Source organism: Cherax quadricarinatus, unplaced genomic scaffold, assembly GCF_038502225.1.
Source record: "Cherax quadricarinatus isolate ZL_2023a unplaced genomic scaffold, ASM3850222v1 Contig312, whole genome shotgun sequence".
Classification (NCBI taxonomy): Eukaryota; Metazoa; Arthropoda; class Malacostraca; order Decapoda; family Parastacidae; genus Cherax; species Cherax quadricarinatus.
Genome location: NW_027195338.1, coordinates 44,799 through 61,365, shown reverse-complemented (window position 1 = coordinate 61,365; position 16,567 = coordinate 44,799). Strand labels below are relative to the sequence as shown.

General features: G+C 42.7%; 1 protein-coding gene across 1 annotated transcript in view; it reads right to left on the bottom strand.

The window, feature by feature from the left end:
• Positions 1-16,567, bottom strand: part of LOC138851311 (senecionine N-oxygenase-like) — a 170,679-nt gene that overhangs the window by 142,115 nt on the left and 11,997 nt on the right. Inside the window, exon 2 of the mRNA XM_070080312.1 lies at positions 15,502-15,695. Within this exon, the coding sequence (XP_069936413.1) occupies positions 15,502-15,692 (191 nt within the window). The 5' untranslated portion in view covers positions 15,693-15,695. The remainder of the gene's footprint in view (positions 1-15,501; positions 15,696-16,567) is intronic.

The following is a 16,567-nucleotide window of genomic DNA, read 5'->3' as shown; positions in this document are numbered from 1 at the left end:
TACAGAAATCAGTATTAGAACTCACCACCTGGTCACAGACCGGGCCGCGGGGGCGTTGACCCCCGGAACTCTCTCCAGGTAAACTCCAGGTAAACATAATACAGGATATAAACAACCACTATTTAAACCTAAAAGATAAATGATCACGTTGACCCTGATCTAAACCTCCATAATCTAACACAATCAAAACTTATTGGAAAGTAACTGCCTTTATTACACAGCATCACAAGCCAGCACTATCCTGAACACTGCTCAAAGTCTATCAGTACTTAACTACAACATCAGGTCCTTAAGCAAACACTATGATGACCTCCTGGCACTCCTTGAATCACTAAAGACACCCTTATCCTGCATTATTCTTACTGAGACCTGGCTTAAGCAGGACACAATTGATATGTACCAACTACTAGGATACACAGCAATTCACAACTGCAGACCATACCAAGTTGGGGGTGGTACTGCAATCTATTACTCTAACCATCTATCTTGTATTAGCACTAATTGCTTTAGTGATGAATATGGGGAATACATTTTTGCTAATTTTACTGTAAAAAACCGCAAGACGCCTATAATAATAGGTGCCATATACCGGATGCCCCACACAAACATCCCAAACTTCAGTGAGAATCTAAAGTCACTAATAACAAACAGACAAATGAACAAGCACCATCTTCTCTTAGCTGGAGACTTCAATATCAATCTTGGCCTATCAGACTGTAACTGATTTCATCAACAATATGAACAACACACTTCTCATACCAACAATAACTAAACCAACCAGGCTGACTGAGACAAGTGCAACCATAATAGACCACATATAGACCAATATACTAGCCCCCCTTAAATCAGGGATAATCACAAACAGCACTACTGACCACTACCCAACCTTCCTCTTAACAAACATTAGTAAGCCACCACTCGAATACAACAAAGATTCATTTAGACAACATGACGAGGCCTCAATAAGGAATTTCACAGCAGACCTAGAGACTGTTGACTGGCCTACAGAATTCTCCAATGTCAATGGTATTGACGATTGGACAGACATTTTTCTTAACAAAATACTTAGACTATACAACAAACATTGTCCTATAAAAAAGAAACAGATCACGAATAAACGGCTTGGTTGTCCATGGTTAACCAGCAGCAATCTGAAATCCATTGATAAGAAACACCAATATGAAAAGCAAAATAGACAGGGCTTAATACACAAAGATATTCTTAAACAATATTCAACAGTTCTCACCAAATTAATAAAGAAAGCCAAACAACTGTACTACTCCAGCAGATTCAGTGACACAAGAGGAGATATAAAAAAGACCTGGAAAACACTTTCCCAGATTCTGGGGACCCACAAACTGAAAAAAAAACAAGAATATTGTTCTAACTAAACCTCATGAAACACCACTGCATCCCACTGATACAGCTAACAAGATAAACGACTTCTTCTCAAACATAGGATCCAATCTCGCCAGTAAAATCCCACGTACCAATGCCCGTGCCGGGGACTACCTAGATGGGAATTTCCCAAATTCCTTCTATCTTGTACCAACTGAGCCCACGGAAGTCACCGTGATCATAAAGTCACTTAAAAATAACTTAGGGAGTCTGTCTCATGTCCCACCATTATTGTACAAGCGAGCGGCCCATGTCCTTTTGCATGCTATTACATTACTTTTTAACAAGTCACTAGAAACTAGCACTTTCCCGAAACTACTCAAGACAGCAAGGGTTGCATCAATACATAAAGGTGGTGACCCTACAGACGTAAACAACTATAGGCCAATATCAAACTTACCATTGCTATCCAAAATCTTCGAGAAACTCGTGCACAGGAGACTATATTCATTCATAAGGTCACAAAACATACTCAACCCCTGCCAATTTGGATTCAGGAAAAATAAAAGCACTAATGATGCAATTATAAAAATGCTAGACCTGCTTTACACAGCACTGGAAAATAAGGAATATCTGCTAGGAATTTTTATTGACCTAAGAAAAGCGTTTGACACAGTAGACCACGGCATCCTACTCCACAAACTTGACCACTGTGGTATAAGAGGCCATGCGCTTGCATATTTTAAAGCCTACCTTTCTAATAGGTATCAGTATGTCACCATTAAAGACAGCCTCATCAATACGGCCACTTGATACTGGAGTTCCGCAGGGAAGTGTCCTTGGACCCCTGGTCTTCCTCATTTACATCAATGATCTATCAAACATATCCCAACACCTGAAACCCATTCTCTTTGCTGACGACACGACTTATGTCATCTTCCACCTTAATCTTACCACCCTCAACACCATTGTTAACGAGGAGCTGCTCAAAATATCGACTTGGATGACAGCCAATAAACTTACACTTAACACTGGCAAAACCTACTATATTATGTTTGGTAGCAGAGCAGGTGTTGCTCAACTTAACATTAAGATCGACAACACTCTAATTGCCAGACATAATGAGGGCAAATTCCTTGGCCTATACCTCAACAACAACCTAAATTTCAACACCCATATCCAACACATAACAAAAAAAGTATCCAAAACGGTGGGGATCCTCTCCAAGATACGATACTACGTGCCGCAAACTGCCCTTCTCACACTATACCATTCACTTCTATATTCATTCCTCACCTATGCTATCTGTGCTTGGGGTTCAACTGCAGCAACACACCTAAAGCCAATAATAACCCAACAAAAAGCCGCAGTAAGAATAATCATTAAATCCCATCCCTGGCAACACACCCCCCAACTCTTCATAGATCTAAACTTACTCCCTGTTCAGAACATCCACACTTACTACTGTGCATTCTATATCTACAGGACCTTAAATTCCAATATTAACCTTGACCTAAAATGCTTTCTTGATAGTTGTGACAGGATCCACAGGCATAACACCAGACACATCTCTATGACATTCCCCGTGTTCGACTAAACCTTTACAAAAATTCAATGTATTTCAAAGGATCTAAAATCTGAAACACCCTACCTGAAAACTCTAGAACTGCAGACACATTCATCACTTTCAAAACTACATTTAGAAAACATCTTATCTCCCTGTTACACCCCGACAACTAACTACATGGTTCATAATTACACTCACTCACCCACTGACTATAAACACAGAAATACTAATCTTAATCTTAAAATAATAAATCCTAACTAGTCATTAGTTTGCCTATGATACTCCAATATAGACACTTTGTATTGTGCCAAAACAAAAGCATTCACATTGCTAAACTCACAATAATGGGAAGAATTTTTCATGCTCTAGAGGTTAAAATTGGGCTGACACCTCTCAAATAGGAGGCGAAATTGTTGGATGTGCATTCCTGCATAACTTGAGATATCAGACGACTGGACAAGACAGCTCCAGGAACCTCAGATAAGTCTTATGTAGTAACCTGGCCAGTGTTATTTTCATAGATAGACAATGAGGTTTTCTGAGTATGATACACATTAATCTCCAGTCAGATTGGTGAGTGATATTAAGATATTTTCCTTCTGTTATATAAATGTGTGTATATATAATCCTTTTTTTTAATTTTAATATACAGTCCGCAAATTTATATATTTACCAGCATTCCTGGTGATGTATATTTCATTTAATTAATAGGTCCAGAGCAACTTGTGGATATGACAGTGGTAGGTAACGAAGGGGGACATTTTTTGCGACCTAGGTGTCCCAAATTCCTACTTGTCTAACTGATAAATAATAATTATCTATGTTCATTTACTGTTATGTATATAATGATACATTCAGATAAATGCAATTTTCCACATACACCACCAATATAATATAAATTATTAATGTTGACAATCATGAAATACAAACTTTCAAAACAACATTGCATAACGTGAAGTTCACGCACAAAATACAAGATAATACACCACATGCTACATAGCGGTACAATACTAGGTTATGTACATATTTTAAAGAATCCAAGACTACGACATGAATAAGTATTATCCAAAAGGTCTATCAGACTTTAGTAAGTTAACAACACTAACCTCCTTATAACACCTAACACGCCACATACAAACTTACCAAAACGTAACACACATTCCACAAGACTATACTATCACTGTGCCTTCTAGCACGCGCCTATCTAGTATTACATACAAATATATACAAAAATATTAATTTAGAGAACTAATCCTCATCCACACATGTTTACATAATAGGTAATACTTCATACTGATGCAGGAACACGTTACGAAATGGCAAAAAATAACTCAGAGTTTCAAGGAACCATAGTAAAAAGAATACATTCTCATGAAAGGTTAAAATTCAATTGCAAGAGCAGTACAAGCGGAATATAATACACTACCAAACAATACATGTTATATAATTTATAGGTTATATATTAATAAATGTGATATATTTAAACTGCTATTTCCACCTTCCCCATCAAGGGAACTAAGCAAAACTAATCTTTCACAACCTCTCATCTAGTCCCACACGAGTACCTCCAATCACACCCAATCACACCCAATCACCCATCACTGCATACCCAAGGAGGTGAGCCCGTTGAATACCCCTGACACCCCCCCCCGCGCCTTTTACCAACCTACTCACCCCGGCAGTTAAGGCCCCTTATAACGCCAATAAATTCCCTATTCTTAGTCCTCTATAACCTTCAGAAAAAACCTCATCCCACCTTTTTCCAAAAATGTCTCTATTGCGACACAAAGTTCGATAAAACGTCGCCGCCAAAGTCCTTCTCAGCACATCCCCACCCTCCTTCCCCCTCATACCCCACAAAACATATATGTAGTCCACTATTACATATGCTAAACCCCTTACCACACCCTCATCCACACCACTCATATCAAGACTCAACGCTCGCAATACCGACACACCTTGACCCCCCACCTTCACCACTACCTTACTCATCCATACCCTGATGCACTCCAAACCTTCATTAAAATATACAACATGATACGCATTGTCTTCACCACTGCATCTGCCACACCCCCACCCTCGATGACCCTCCTATCTCGGAGCATCGCTCCCGTTGGCAAAATCCCATGCAGGAAATGATACATAACCTCACGCGTCCTAGGTCGTATCCTTAATTTACTAAATCTTAGCCATATTACATCCCGGCATACATGGGGTAGATCCCTTCAACCGGCACCACTACATGTCCCTCTAACAATTTACACAAAGTTCCCACCTTTACTTTTCCCGGTTCCCTGGCTAACACTAAGGCACGTAACACTGTTTCACATTCCTTCATTTCCGCCCCTCCATACCATTTCCTCAGGTGAGCATGTACCTTATCTAGATGATCCCCCCTCCATCCACCTGCACTCATCACTTCCCTCTTAATAAACACACATTTCACGCGCTTTCTCAAGCCCAACAAATCCAACCCTTCCCTACATACCGGCAATGTCACTACCTTCCTTCGCAACCAGTTGCACACTGAACCCCACAAAAATTTTAACACCATTCTAAGAATACTCGTGATTGCCGTTCCTGTTAACGGCATCACAGCCGAAACAAACCAGACTTTACAATATAGTAATACATTGATGACAATTGCACATTGCCTAAGGGTTAAATGGTGAGGTCGCAGCATTCCCAAACGACACTGCACCTGTTCCACCATCCTATTCGAATTGTTAACCCTGGCAGCACTCAGGTCAGCCTCATATATAACACCGCAGATTTTCAGACTCTCGGTTCGCCGCTGCACAACACTGCATCCCCATTCTAATCTCCCTGCCCACTCTCCCAGCCCCATTATCATTGACTTCTCCAGATTCACCTTCATACCAGTCGCTCTCCCAAAATTGTGTACAACTTCCCCCAAAAGTCCTAACCTTATCTCCTCACTCACCAAAATAGTTCTATTATCAACATAGTCCACCAAACCAGGCCAAGGTTTCTGCTCACCCTCCCCCCCGTGTCCTTAGACGATCCTCCACCATCCTATAAAAAGGATCCTGAATACATGCAAACAATAGTTGCGATAATGGACATCCCTGCCGAAGACCCCGCTCCATGTTGACTCCCTCCCCCACACACCCATTGATTTGCACCCGTACCTTCGCGTTTGAATACAACGTACCCACCCACCCCACTATTTCTTCGCCAAACCCCTGTCGTAGGAGAATATCCCTCAAAGCCTTTCTTTCCACCCTGTCATAAGCCCCTTGCCAATCCAACACCACCAACGCCCCTCTTCCCCTTTCCTTGTCCTCCAGGAACCCCTTTATGATCCCGTGGCCTTCGCCCATCGACCTACCAGGTAACCCAAACTGAGACTCAAACACGACCCTCCCCACAACACATTTAAGCCGATTCCCAAGAATTTTCGTGAACAATTTATAATCAGCACAAAGCAACGAACTGGCTCGGTAATCCCAAAGGGTACTCTGCTGTTTACCCTTCGGGACCAACACCACCACCGCCATTGCCTGCGATTCTCCCATCTTACCTCCTTCTTTCATGGCATTCATTAACCCTACTAGGAAATCCCTAAGCAGACCCCAGTGCTGTACATAAAATTTGCATGGTAAACCATCGATCCCGGGTGCCTTTCCCTTCCTCATGTCCATAAGGGCTCTCCATATTTCCTCCTCCTCAATGGCCCCACCCAGTGCCTCCCGATCACTCCTCCCCAGTTTGCACGGCACATACTCACATACCTGCCCAAGAACCTCTCCATCCACCCCACTACTTTTCCCGTATTCCTCAAACCATCTACCTGCATATGCACTCATCCCCGTGGTTTCCCTTAATACCTGACCCTCTCTAAAACCCCCCACCGAAGAAATGACTTGCAATCCCGGTATTGTAGTCGTTTGCTGTCGTACCTTTTGTCCTTGCAGCACACAAGCCGATGGCTTGTCGCCCCAGAGTACTTCGTCCAACCCCACCTGTACCCATACCGCCGCAAACCGTTCTTCTTGTAAATCCCTTATCCTTTCCTTCAACATGTGTATATCCTCCACTGGGTACACCCCGGCCACCGCTCCCCCCTCCCTCGTAACAATCCCGTAATCTAGATTTTAAATAATTTGACAAACCATACCGCAATTGATTAATGCATTTGCCCTCCCTCACATAAAAGTGACGTATTCTTACCTTAGCCACACTATCCCACCATCCTACCACATCCTCCTCAGTCCTTCTGTTTGCACAGAGCTGTTCCCAAAATACTTCAAAACCTTCCACTCCCTCTCTATCCCCCAAAACCATCGTGTTCAGTTTCCAGTAACTTCCCTGCCTACAAGCCAAAGCATACCACCCCACCTCCACTAATACCGCCCTATGATCGGAAGACACCATCTCAATAGTTTTAAAAGACTCTACCAAAACCCTCTCTGATAAATATAACCTGTCCAAACGAGCTGCATATCCCAGTCTTATAAACGTATGTTCCACCTCCCACAAACCTCCCCCGAATGCATCACGTAACTGAAGATCTCTAAGCAGGCCCCCCAAAACTGAGGAACAATATCCCGCTCCTCTGGGTTCCACGTCTGCCCTCTTAACTACACAATTCCAATCCCCCCCTCCCCACAATTGCCACAGCCAGTAACGTGCGTAGGTAGTACACAAGCTCCTCCCGCACAAAATCCCTCTTTACTTTCACGTCACTTTCTGCTGGGGCATACACACACACAAACGCCACTCTCTCTCCCATCCACCATCCTTCCACATGTAATACTCTCCCCCCTCCCCCCTCTTTCCTGCGCAATACAAACAGGCTCGCCTCCCTGATCAACACACCCACGCCTCCTTTTAAACGCTCAGACGGCAACACATAAGCCTGATACCCAGGCACCACTAATTCACGACCAAGCTTAAAATTGTGCTCCTGCACAAAAGCTACGTCAACCTTGTATCTATTCAAAAACATCCTGAAGCACTCACATTTAACACCATTACACAGACCATTAATATTTATTGTTACACACCTGAGGCCAGTTTAAGGTTTCCCTCCCATTCCCCTGGGCTTTGCTTTTGCCACACACTCCACCCTCCTTCCCAACAATCCCCCCCCCTTCTGTTGAGGCCCTCTCGTAGAATCACTCTGGGTACCATAACTCCATGTCTTTTTCCCTGGCCTTTGCGCCGGCGTCAGAACATCGTCCGAATCTGACGTTGCTGCCCTTTTCCTTGTAGCTCCCTCAGTTTCCATATCTGAGTCCTGAGAGCCAGCACAATGAACTTCTACCTCTACCACCCTTAATCCGCCTCCATGTCCTTCCATGGCACTCGCACTGTCCATCACAGGTGCCACCTGATCTCCCCCCCACACACACCTTCTGCCCTGATCTCAGGTTCCTGCTCGCTGTGACTCTCCACCTCCGTAGACTGTAACATAGCCTGTATCACCGTCTCCAACTCCTCCTCAATAGCTTGCACTGCTGCGCCCCCCTGCACCTTCTCACTTGACAACTGTACTGTTGATGGGCCAGGTGATTCATGGACCACCACTTCTGATTCCACAGGAGCCACCGCCTCTTCACTCCACAAGCGACCACGCCCTCCTCCTTGCCCCCATTCTTCCTTAGGCATCGGTTTCTCATGCGCAGGTGCTCCGCCCCTTGCCGGCTCAGGAGCCATATTCTGCTTGCCACAATCTGCCGCCATATGGTCATATTCGCCACACAGTCGGCATGTATGCCTCTGCCCAGCATACGCTACCATTACCTGGGTTCTAAACTCCTCGAGATATACATACGAGGGTAAAGGATGCCTTAGCGTCATCTTGAGACTGAAAGAACCCTCAGGATATCCTGTGTAAGCTCCTTTTACCCATTTACCAGGTTGGGCTAGATGTACAGTTCCATAACGTTCGAAAACATTGCGAATATCCACTTCATCAGCCTCAAAAGGCACGTTGCGGAGCTTAACCCACGAATAATGTCGTGATACATCCGTCAACTTGACCCTCACTGCCGGTGTTGCGTTAATGCTGACATCTTGATAACGATTCACCAACGCCTCGTATACTTGAGCAGTTAGCACCTTCACGAATATTTTATACACACCGTTCAGTGCCACTCCATACAAATCCTCGTCTCTGATGCCGTATGTCTCTCTTACAATTTTGGGCAATAACACATCAACTGACGTAGGCGTTAAAGCCCCACTAATGAGCTCAATGCCCACCGTATTCACTCTCCTGTGCACAGCTGGCGCCATGTTGTTGACTGAGTAGCTCGTCTGGGAAAACAGTAGAGGGGTGCAAAGCACGACCGCACTTTACCTCATCCAGGCAGTGAATGAATTGTAAATTAGACAAAACAATTTACTCAAACAGAGTAAAGAAAACACTTTACGTTAAAAAAGAAATTGAAATTACACTAAGAGTGAATTTGTTCAAAGAAATAAGAAAATTATGAATAAAAATAAAACAAGAAACAAAACTGGAAGTGTAACACTTACAAGTGGCAGGGCACACAACACTTACAAGTGGCAGGGCACACACAACAAGGATTGTACACTTATTTATCAATTATGTTCTTACAACAATATCTTGCTGTGACTGATACGACAAAAACTGCTGGCAAAAATAATGGTAAACAAGTCTGCGAAAAGATCAAGGGAATGAGACACTGCTGGGCATACGAAAAAAAAATAAGTTACACATAGAAATAAATGGATAATTTAGTATACTGGGGTGAATATCACTGCATGAACTACAATAATGACAAATACTGGAGCATACAATTCTGAAAGAATACAAGGTAAAAAAATGAATGAATTACTTCACACGCAGTGAATGACTGGGTTAAGGAATAAAATACTTCACAGAAATAAGGAATACACTTGAACACTACAAAAAAATACTTAATAAAGGCAGAGAGTAGCATAAAAAAAAAAACACAGATAAAAATATAAAAGTGAAACGATAACACTGAAAAATATTGCAAAAATAATGAATCAAAGAAACACTGAGTCTACACTGAAAACACAAGGCTTAGAGTACACAAGAAATTCACTGTAAATGTCTCACACACGCAATTGTCTTTAAATGCAAGGAAAATGTCTAAACAGAAAATTATCACTGAGGTATGGAGTGGTAGATGGCGGTGACGAGTAATGATTCCTCCTACACTCACACTGTTGTCGTGAAGAAATGCACTTTCTAGGTGAACTCACATAACTGTCTTTATCGTTGGCGCACAGCTACAATCTCTTGACCAATTATGTGAGCCAAAACAGTACTAGGACCCGGTACAAGAGTGGAAAAAAACCCACAGGTAGATGAGGTGGGGAGTGGGTGACGGGTGGGTAAAGCATCAACTCGCTGGCGCTCACTGGCGCACAGTCTCACCGATCACGAAGGTGGCTTATTAACTAAGCCACAATATGCCACAGGGATGGTGAAGACCACTCTTGCATCCAACTGGGAGCACAAAGCGATATATGAGACAATACTTCAGAAGAACTTGCGTGGCTTACTTCTCTCTCTTAGCTGGGTTAGAAGCTGGTTGACTGACTGGCTTAACCCACGAGAATGGCTTGTAACGATGCACACAGCATGAAGGAGCAGGTGGATGACAGGAGACAGGCTGTATGATAGGCTGAGGCAGGCTGGCTAGCGTTCACTTCCACAGTCTGCCTTACTGGCTGGCTTAATTGCAAAATCAGGGTCAACCCCTCGGAGATTGAAGCAATTAACACACGAACTAAGCCAGGAAGCTTGAAAAGCGGCTGCAACAGGCTTGCAGGCTGGAGTACACAGGGTGGAGGTGAGTGAGGGTAGCTGCTAGCTGGAGGTGGCAGAAACGGTTCACCTCTGACCTGCCGGCACCCCACAAACAATCTTCTAATGTCTGAAATACTCGTAAATCCACACCCACACTGCTATCACCAAATTGTCATGTGGGTTCAATAACGTGGATGGGGTAAAAACACTCACGTAGGCTGGTTAGTACGTATAATTATAACAGAAAGTATGGGGAGCACCATCAGCTGCCCTGCCTCTCTCTGCTCCCTATCTCAGACTGACCCACCAGTGCCTAGCGGGTGAACGGCATTCAAAAACATGCTATGGTCAGCAGCAACATGAATAACAGTCAGTGATTCACACAGACGGTTGGTAGTGAGTCACCTACCGGTAACTGGTTACTAGTAACTGGTATATATATATATATATATATATATATATATATATATATATATATATATATATATATATATATATATATATATATATATATATATATATATACTATGGCCACGAACAAATGGTACTGAATCAATAACAACACTGCGATTGGCCGAGGATTTGAACCCATGTCGTTTTGGCCCCTGCCTTGTAGTGAGCGAAAATCACATGACGCCTTAGCCTACAGGAGATTACCTGGAGAGGGTTTTGGGGGTCAACGCCGCCGCGGCCCGGTCTGAGACTAGGCCTCATGGTGGATCAGACTCTGATCAACCAGGCTGATACTGCTGGCCGCACGCAATCTGACATACGAACCACAGCTCGGTTGGTCAGACAGCCAAGGGTCTATTGGTAATCCCACTTATGTATGATAGGAGGCAATTGAACAGTCTTGGGCCCCAGACACTTATTGTGTTGTCTATCAGTGTACTCGTGGCGCCCCTGCCTTTCATCTGGGGGATGTTGCATCTTCTGCCAAGTCTTTTGCTTTCATGTGGAGTGATTTTCGGGTGCAGGTTTGGTACCAATCCTTCCATGACCTTCCAAGTGTATATTAACATGTATCTCTCTCGCCTGCATTCGAGGGAATACTGATCAAGGACCTTCAACCGTTCCCAGTAGTTTAGGTGCCTTATGTGTGCCGTTTAAGTTCTTTTTACACTCTCCAGGTCTGCAATGTCGCCAGCCTTGAAGGGGGCCGTTAGTGCACATCAGTACTCCAGCCTAGAGAGCACAAGTGATTTGAAGAGAATCATCATGGGCTTGGCATCCCTAGTTTTGAAGGTTCTCATTATTCATCCTATCATTTTCCTTGCCGATGAGGTAGATACATTGTTGTCTTTGAAGGCGAGATCCTCTGACATTATTACTCCCAGGTCATTCACATTACTTTTCCGTTCTATTGTATGGGTAGAATTTGCGGTATACCCTGACACATTTTTAATTTCTTCAAGTTTTCCATATCTGAGTAGTTGAAATTTCTCCTTGTTGAACTTCTTATTGTTTTTAGTGGCCCATTCGAAGATTTGGTTGATGTCCGCTTGGAGTCTCGCAGTGTCTTCGATGGAGGTCACTGCCATGCTGATCCAGGTGTCATCCACGAAGGAAGACATAGAGCTATGGCTATGTCAGAAATGAGGATGAGGAATAGAATGGGAGCGAGTACTGTGCCTTGTGGAACAGAGCTTTTTACCGTGGCTGCCTGGGACTTCACTCTGTTTACTATTACTCTTTGTGTTCTATTTGTCAGGAAGTTGTAGATCCATCTACCAACTTTTCCTGTTGTTCCTTTATCCCGCATTTTGTTTGTTATTACACCATGTTCACACTTGTCGAAAGCTTTTGCAAAGTCTGAGTATACTACATCTGTATTTTGTTTATCCTCTACAGCATCCAGGACCTTGTCATAGTGGTCCAGTAGCTGGGACAGATAGGAGCGACCTGCTCTAAACCTGTGTTGTCCTGAGTTGTGTAACTGATGGGTATCTAGGTGGTTGGCGATCTTGCTTCATAGAACCCTCTCAAAGATTTTTATGATATGGGATGTCAGTGCTATCAGTCTGTTGTTCTTTGCAACTGCATTACTGCCACCTTTGTGGAGTGGGCCTATGTCTGTTTTTAGTGTGTGGGATGACCCCTGTGTCTATGCTCCCTCTCCATAAAATGCTGAAGGCACGTGACAGGGACTTATTGCAGCTCTTGATGAACATGGAGTTCCACGAGTCTGAGCCTGGGGCAGAGTGCATGGGCATGTCATTGACTGCCTCTTCAAAATCTTGTGGTTATAATAATATCCGAGAGTTTTGGGATGACCAAATTTTGAGTTTCATTCATAAAGAATTCATTTGGATTGTCGACCCTTAGGTTGGGCAGTGGATCGCTGAACACTGAGTCATACTGGGACTTTAGTATCTCACTCGTTTCTTGGCTATCATCTGTGTATGTCCCATCCCCCCTAAGCAGGGGCCCTATACTGGATGTTGTTTTACCTTAGATTTGGCATAAGAGAAGACGTGTTTTTTTCAGTTTCTTTTATGGTTTTTAGTTCTTCCTTGTGATTCTTGTTTCCCGTAAGATTCCTTCAGCTTAAGTTCGATATTTGCAATTTCATTGACTAGTGCTTCCCTTTGTATTTCAGATATATTGACCCCACTCAGTAGCTCTGTGACTCCTCGCCTTCGTCTGTATAGGGAACGTCTCTCTCTTTCTAGTTTACATCTTCTCTTTCTTTTTCTTAATGGAATGTGTCTTGAGCAGATCTCAAGAACCACAGAATTCATTTTTTCAAGGAAGATGTTCGGGTCTGTGTTGTTTAGGATATCTTCCCAGCTTGTTTCATTTAGGACATGGTTTACCTGGTCCCATTGTATGCTTTTGTTATTGAAATTGAATTTCGTGAAGAGACCTTCATGACTTCTCACATTATGCTGGTCAGGAGCCTTGTGCATACATGTCTGTACTTTTATTATGCTGTGATCTGAGTGAATTTTCTGAGCGTATTTTCTAGTCTTGTAGGCTCTACTATTGGCTGGTTTAAGGTTAATTTGTTGCAGAGATTTAGTAGTTCGTGTGTATGTAAATTTTCATCTGAGCTGCCTCCCGGAGTGATCTCTGCTAAAACATTGTTTGCTATACTCTTCCATTTTAGGTGTCTCAGGTTGAAATCTCCTAGTAGTAAGGTGTTTAGGGCAGGAGTTGGGAGATTTTTCCAGACAGTGGTCAATTTTTTCAAGCTGCTCCTCGAATTGCTGGAAAATTGCATCTGGAGGCTTGTATATTACCACAATGACAAGGTTTTGGTTTTCGATCTTTACTGCCAAAACTTCAACTACATCGTTTGAGGTGTTTAGTTCTGTGCAAATGAGCGACTCCGTGGCATACAGGCCACTTCCCCCCCTTTGTTGCCTGTTTAGTCTGTCACATTGGAATAGGTTATAACCTGGGATCCATATTTCGTTGTCATAATGATCCTTTATGTGGGTCTCTGTGAATGCTTTAGACCCTGTATGTTTGCAAAGACAAATGCCGTATTGGTGGAATTTAGGGGGGTTTTATTTGCTTACTCTAATATCTGATGTTCTGGGGTAGAGGCTAACGTCCATGCCTCTGTTCCAGAAGTATTTTCAGGTCGTGTAGCATTATTGTCATTTCTTGCCACTCTGTTTTCCATTCTGGCCCTAAAACACCTCTGTCCCTGGAGAGGTTGTGGCTCCTCTCTTTTGTTTCCCATAATCTGGCTGGTTTGTGTCTTCTAGTCCCCTTTAGATGATGTGCCTGGCAGTATGCATTGTAACATTTTCTTTCATGGATTGATGAGTGACACATTTCTGAGTGAAATAGGTTGCAAGAAGGGAAGTTGCACTCTCCTGTTGTCATGTGGGTGTGGCATTTTTTGGGATGGTCAAAGGTGCATGTCCCACCTGTTTTACCAGATATACCGTGCCAGCAGATACCCTAGGCATAGTATTTACATAGATTGTACTTCTGTTTGCTAGGATTTATTGTAGCTGCATTCACTGCTGGAGTATTTATTTTTCCTGTTTCTTCAATATCTTTTACCCCTGTATGGACATCAGTGCTTCCACCAGGTTTTGCTGGTAGTGTGTCGACACTATTCCCTGAGGCCTCATCCCATGTTGATCAATCTCCAGAAGTATCTCTATTTTGAACCTCTGTGGACTGAATAAGGTTGTCTTCAGTGTCCTCCAGGACAACACTAGCACCCTCAGCACTGTCCTCCAGGACAGCACTAGCGCCCTCAGGAACACTTTCCTCCAAGACAACACTAGCACCGTCAGCACTGTCCTCCAAGACAGCCCCGTCCCTACCACCCATCATTTTTCCCAGCTGTCATATCATGCTGACATATCTTTCAAGAAGGACCACACACTCCTACAAAAATCAAGCACCTAGCCACTCTAGGTGTGTTACTCTTTGTCCGAGGATTTACGGTGGTGTGGGTGACTCTAAGCTAATTTCATTCTTATCCCCGTTTGGTGTACCAGCCTCAACAAGCAGTATATATATTATTGTGACCACGAACAAGTAGTATTGAATCAATAACAACACTACGACTAGCCAAGGATTTAAACCCATGTCGTTTTGCCCCTGCCATGTGGTGAGCGAAAATCACATGACGCCTTAGCCCACAGGACCACGAACCCTCGACGTATGAAGCGAGAGCTTCTGCCACCAGACCAAGGATCACAGTGGCTGGTGGTCAAGTCATTCCTATAACTTAATGAAAGTCAGAAAAGAGCAACATGCTGTCCTAATAAAAGTTGTTCTGTAACCGGTCTTTTCTTCATCGTGAACATTGCTTTCTGAAAACATTCATGACTAAATAAAATGAAATACTCACGTTAGGCTTTTATACATGCTTGAATGTATGGGATAACCAAAGTCATCCATTCCTGACTGTGGCGTGTATACCCAGGTTCCTCCAACCTTGGAGGATTTCTCCCACACAACTGGCACCATATCGTTTGCCAGGATGTGACGAGTGGCGCACAGCCCGGCTGCACCACCTCCTATTACTCCCACAACTTTCATTTTCTGGAAGGAAGTCATATTCAGTATAATGTTTTTAAGTCATATTCAGTTTTTTAAGTCATATTCAGTATGTTTTAAAGTAATATTCAGTATGTTTAAGTCACATTCAGTATAATGCTTTTAATTCATATTCAGTATAATGTTTTAAAGTCATATTCAGTATAATGTTTTAAAGTCATATTCAGTATAATGTTTTAAAGTCATATTCAGTATAATGTTTTAAAGTCATTTTCAGTATAATGTTTTAAAGTCATTTTCAGTATAATGTTTTTAAGACATATTCAATATAATGTTTTAAAGTCATATTCAATATAATGTTTTTAAGACATATTCAGTATAATGTTTTTAATTTAAATCAGTATGACCATCGTCAACAAAATCATTAGCCAGCTTATCCCAATAGAAACCATCTTAATTATCTTACTCCCAGGTATTAGCCAGCTTATCCCAATAGAAACCATCTTAATTATCTTACTCTCAGGTATTAGCCAGCTTATCCCAATAGAAACCATCTTAATTATCTTACTCCCAGGTATTAGCCAGCTTATCCCAATAGAAACCATCTTAATTATCTTACTCTCAGGTATTAGCCAGCTTATCCCAATAGAAACCATCTTAATTATCTTACTCCCAGGTATTAGCCAGCTTATCCCAATAGAAACCATCTCAATTATCTTACTCTCATGTATTAGCCAGCTTATCCCAATAGAAACCATCTTAATTATCTTACTCCCAGGTATTAGCCAGCTTATCCCAATAGAAACCATCTTAATTATCTTACTCCCAGGTATTAGCCAGCTTATCCCAATAGAAACCATCTTAATTATCTTACTCCCAGGTATTAGCCAGCTTATCCCAATAGAAACCATCTTAAT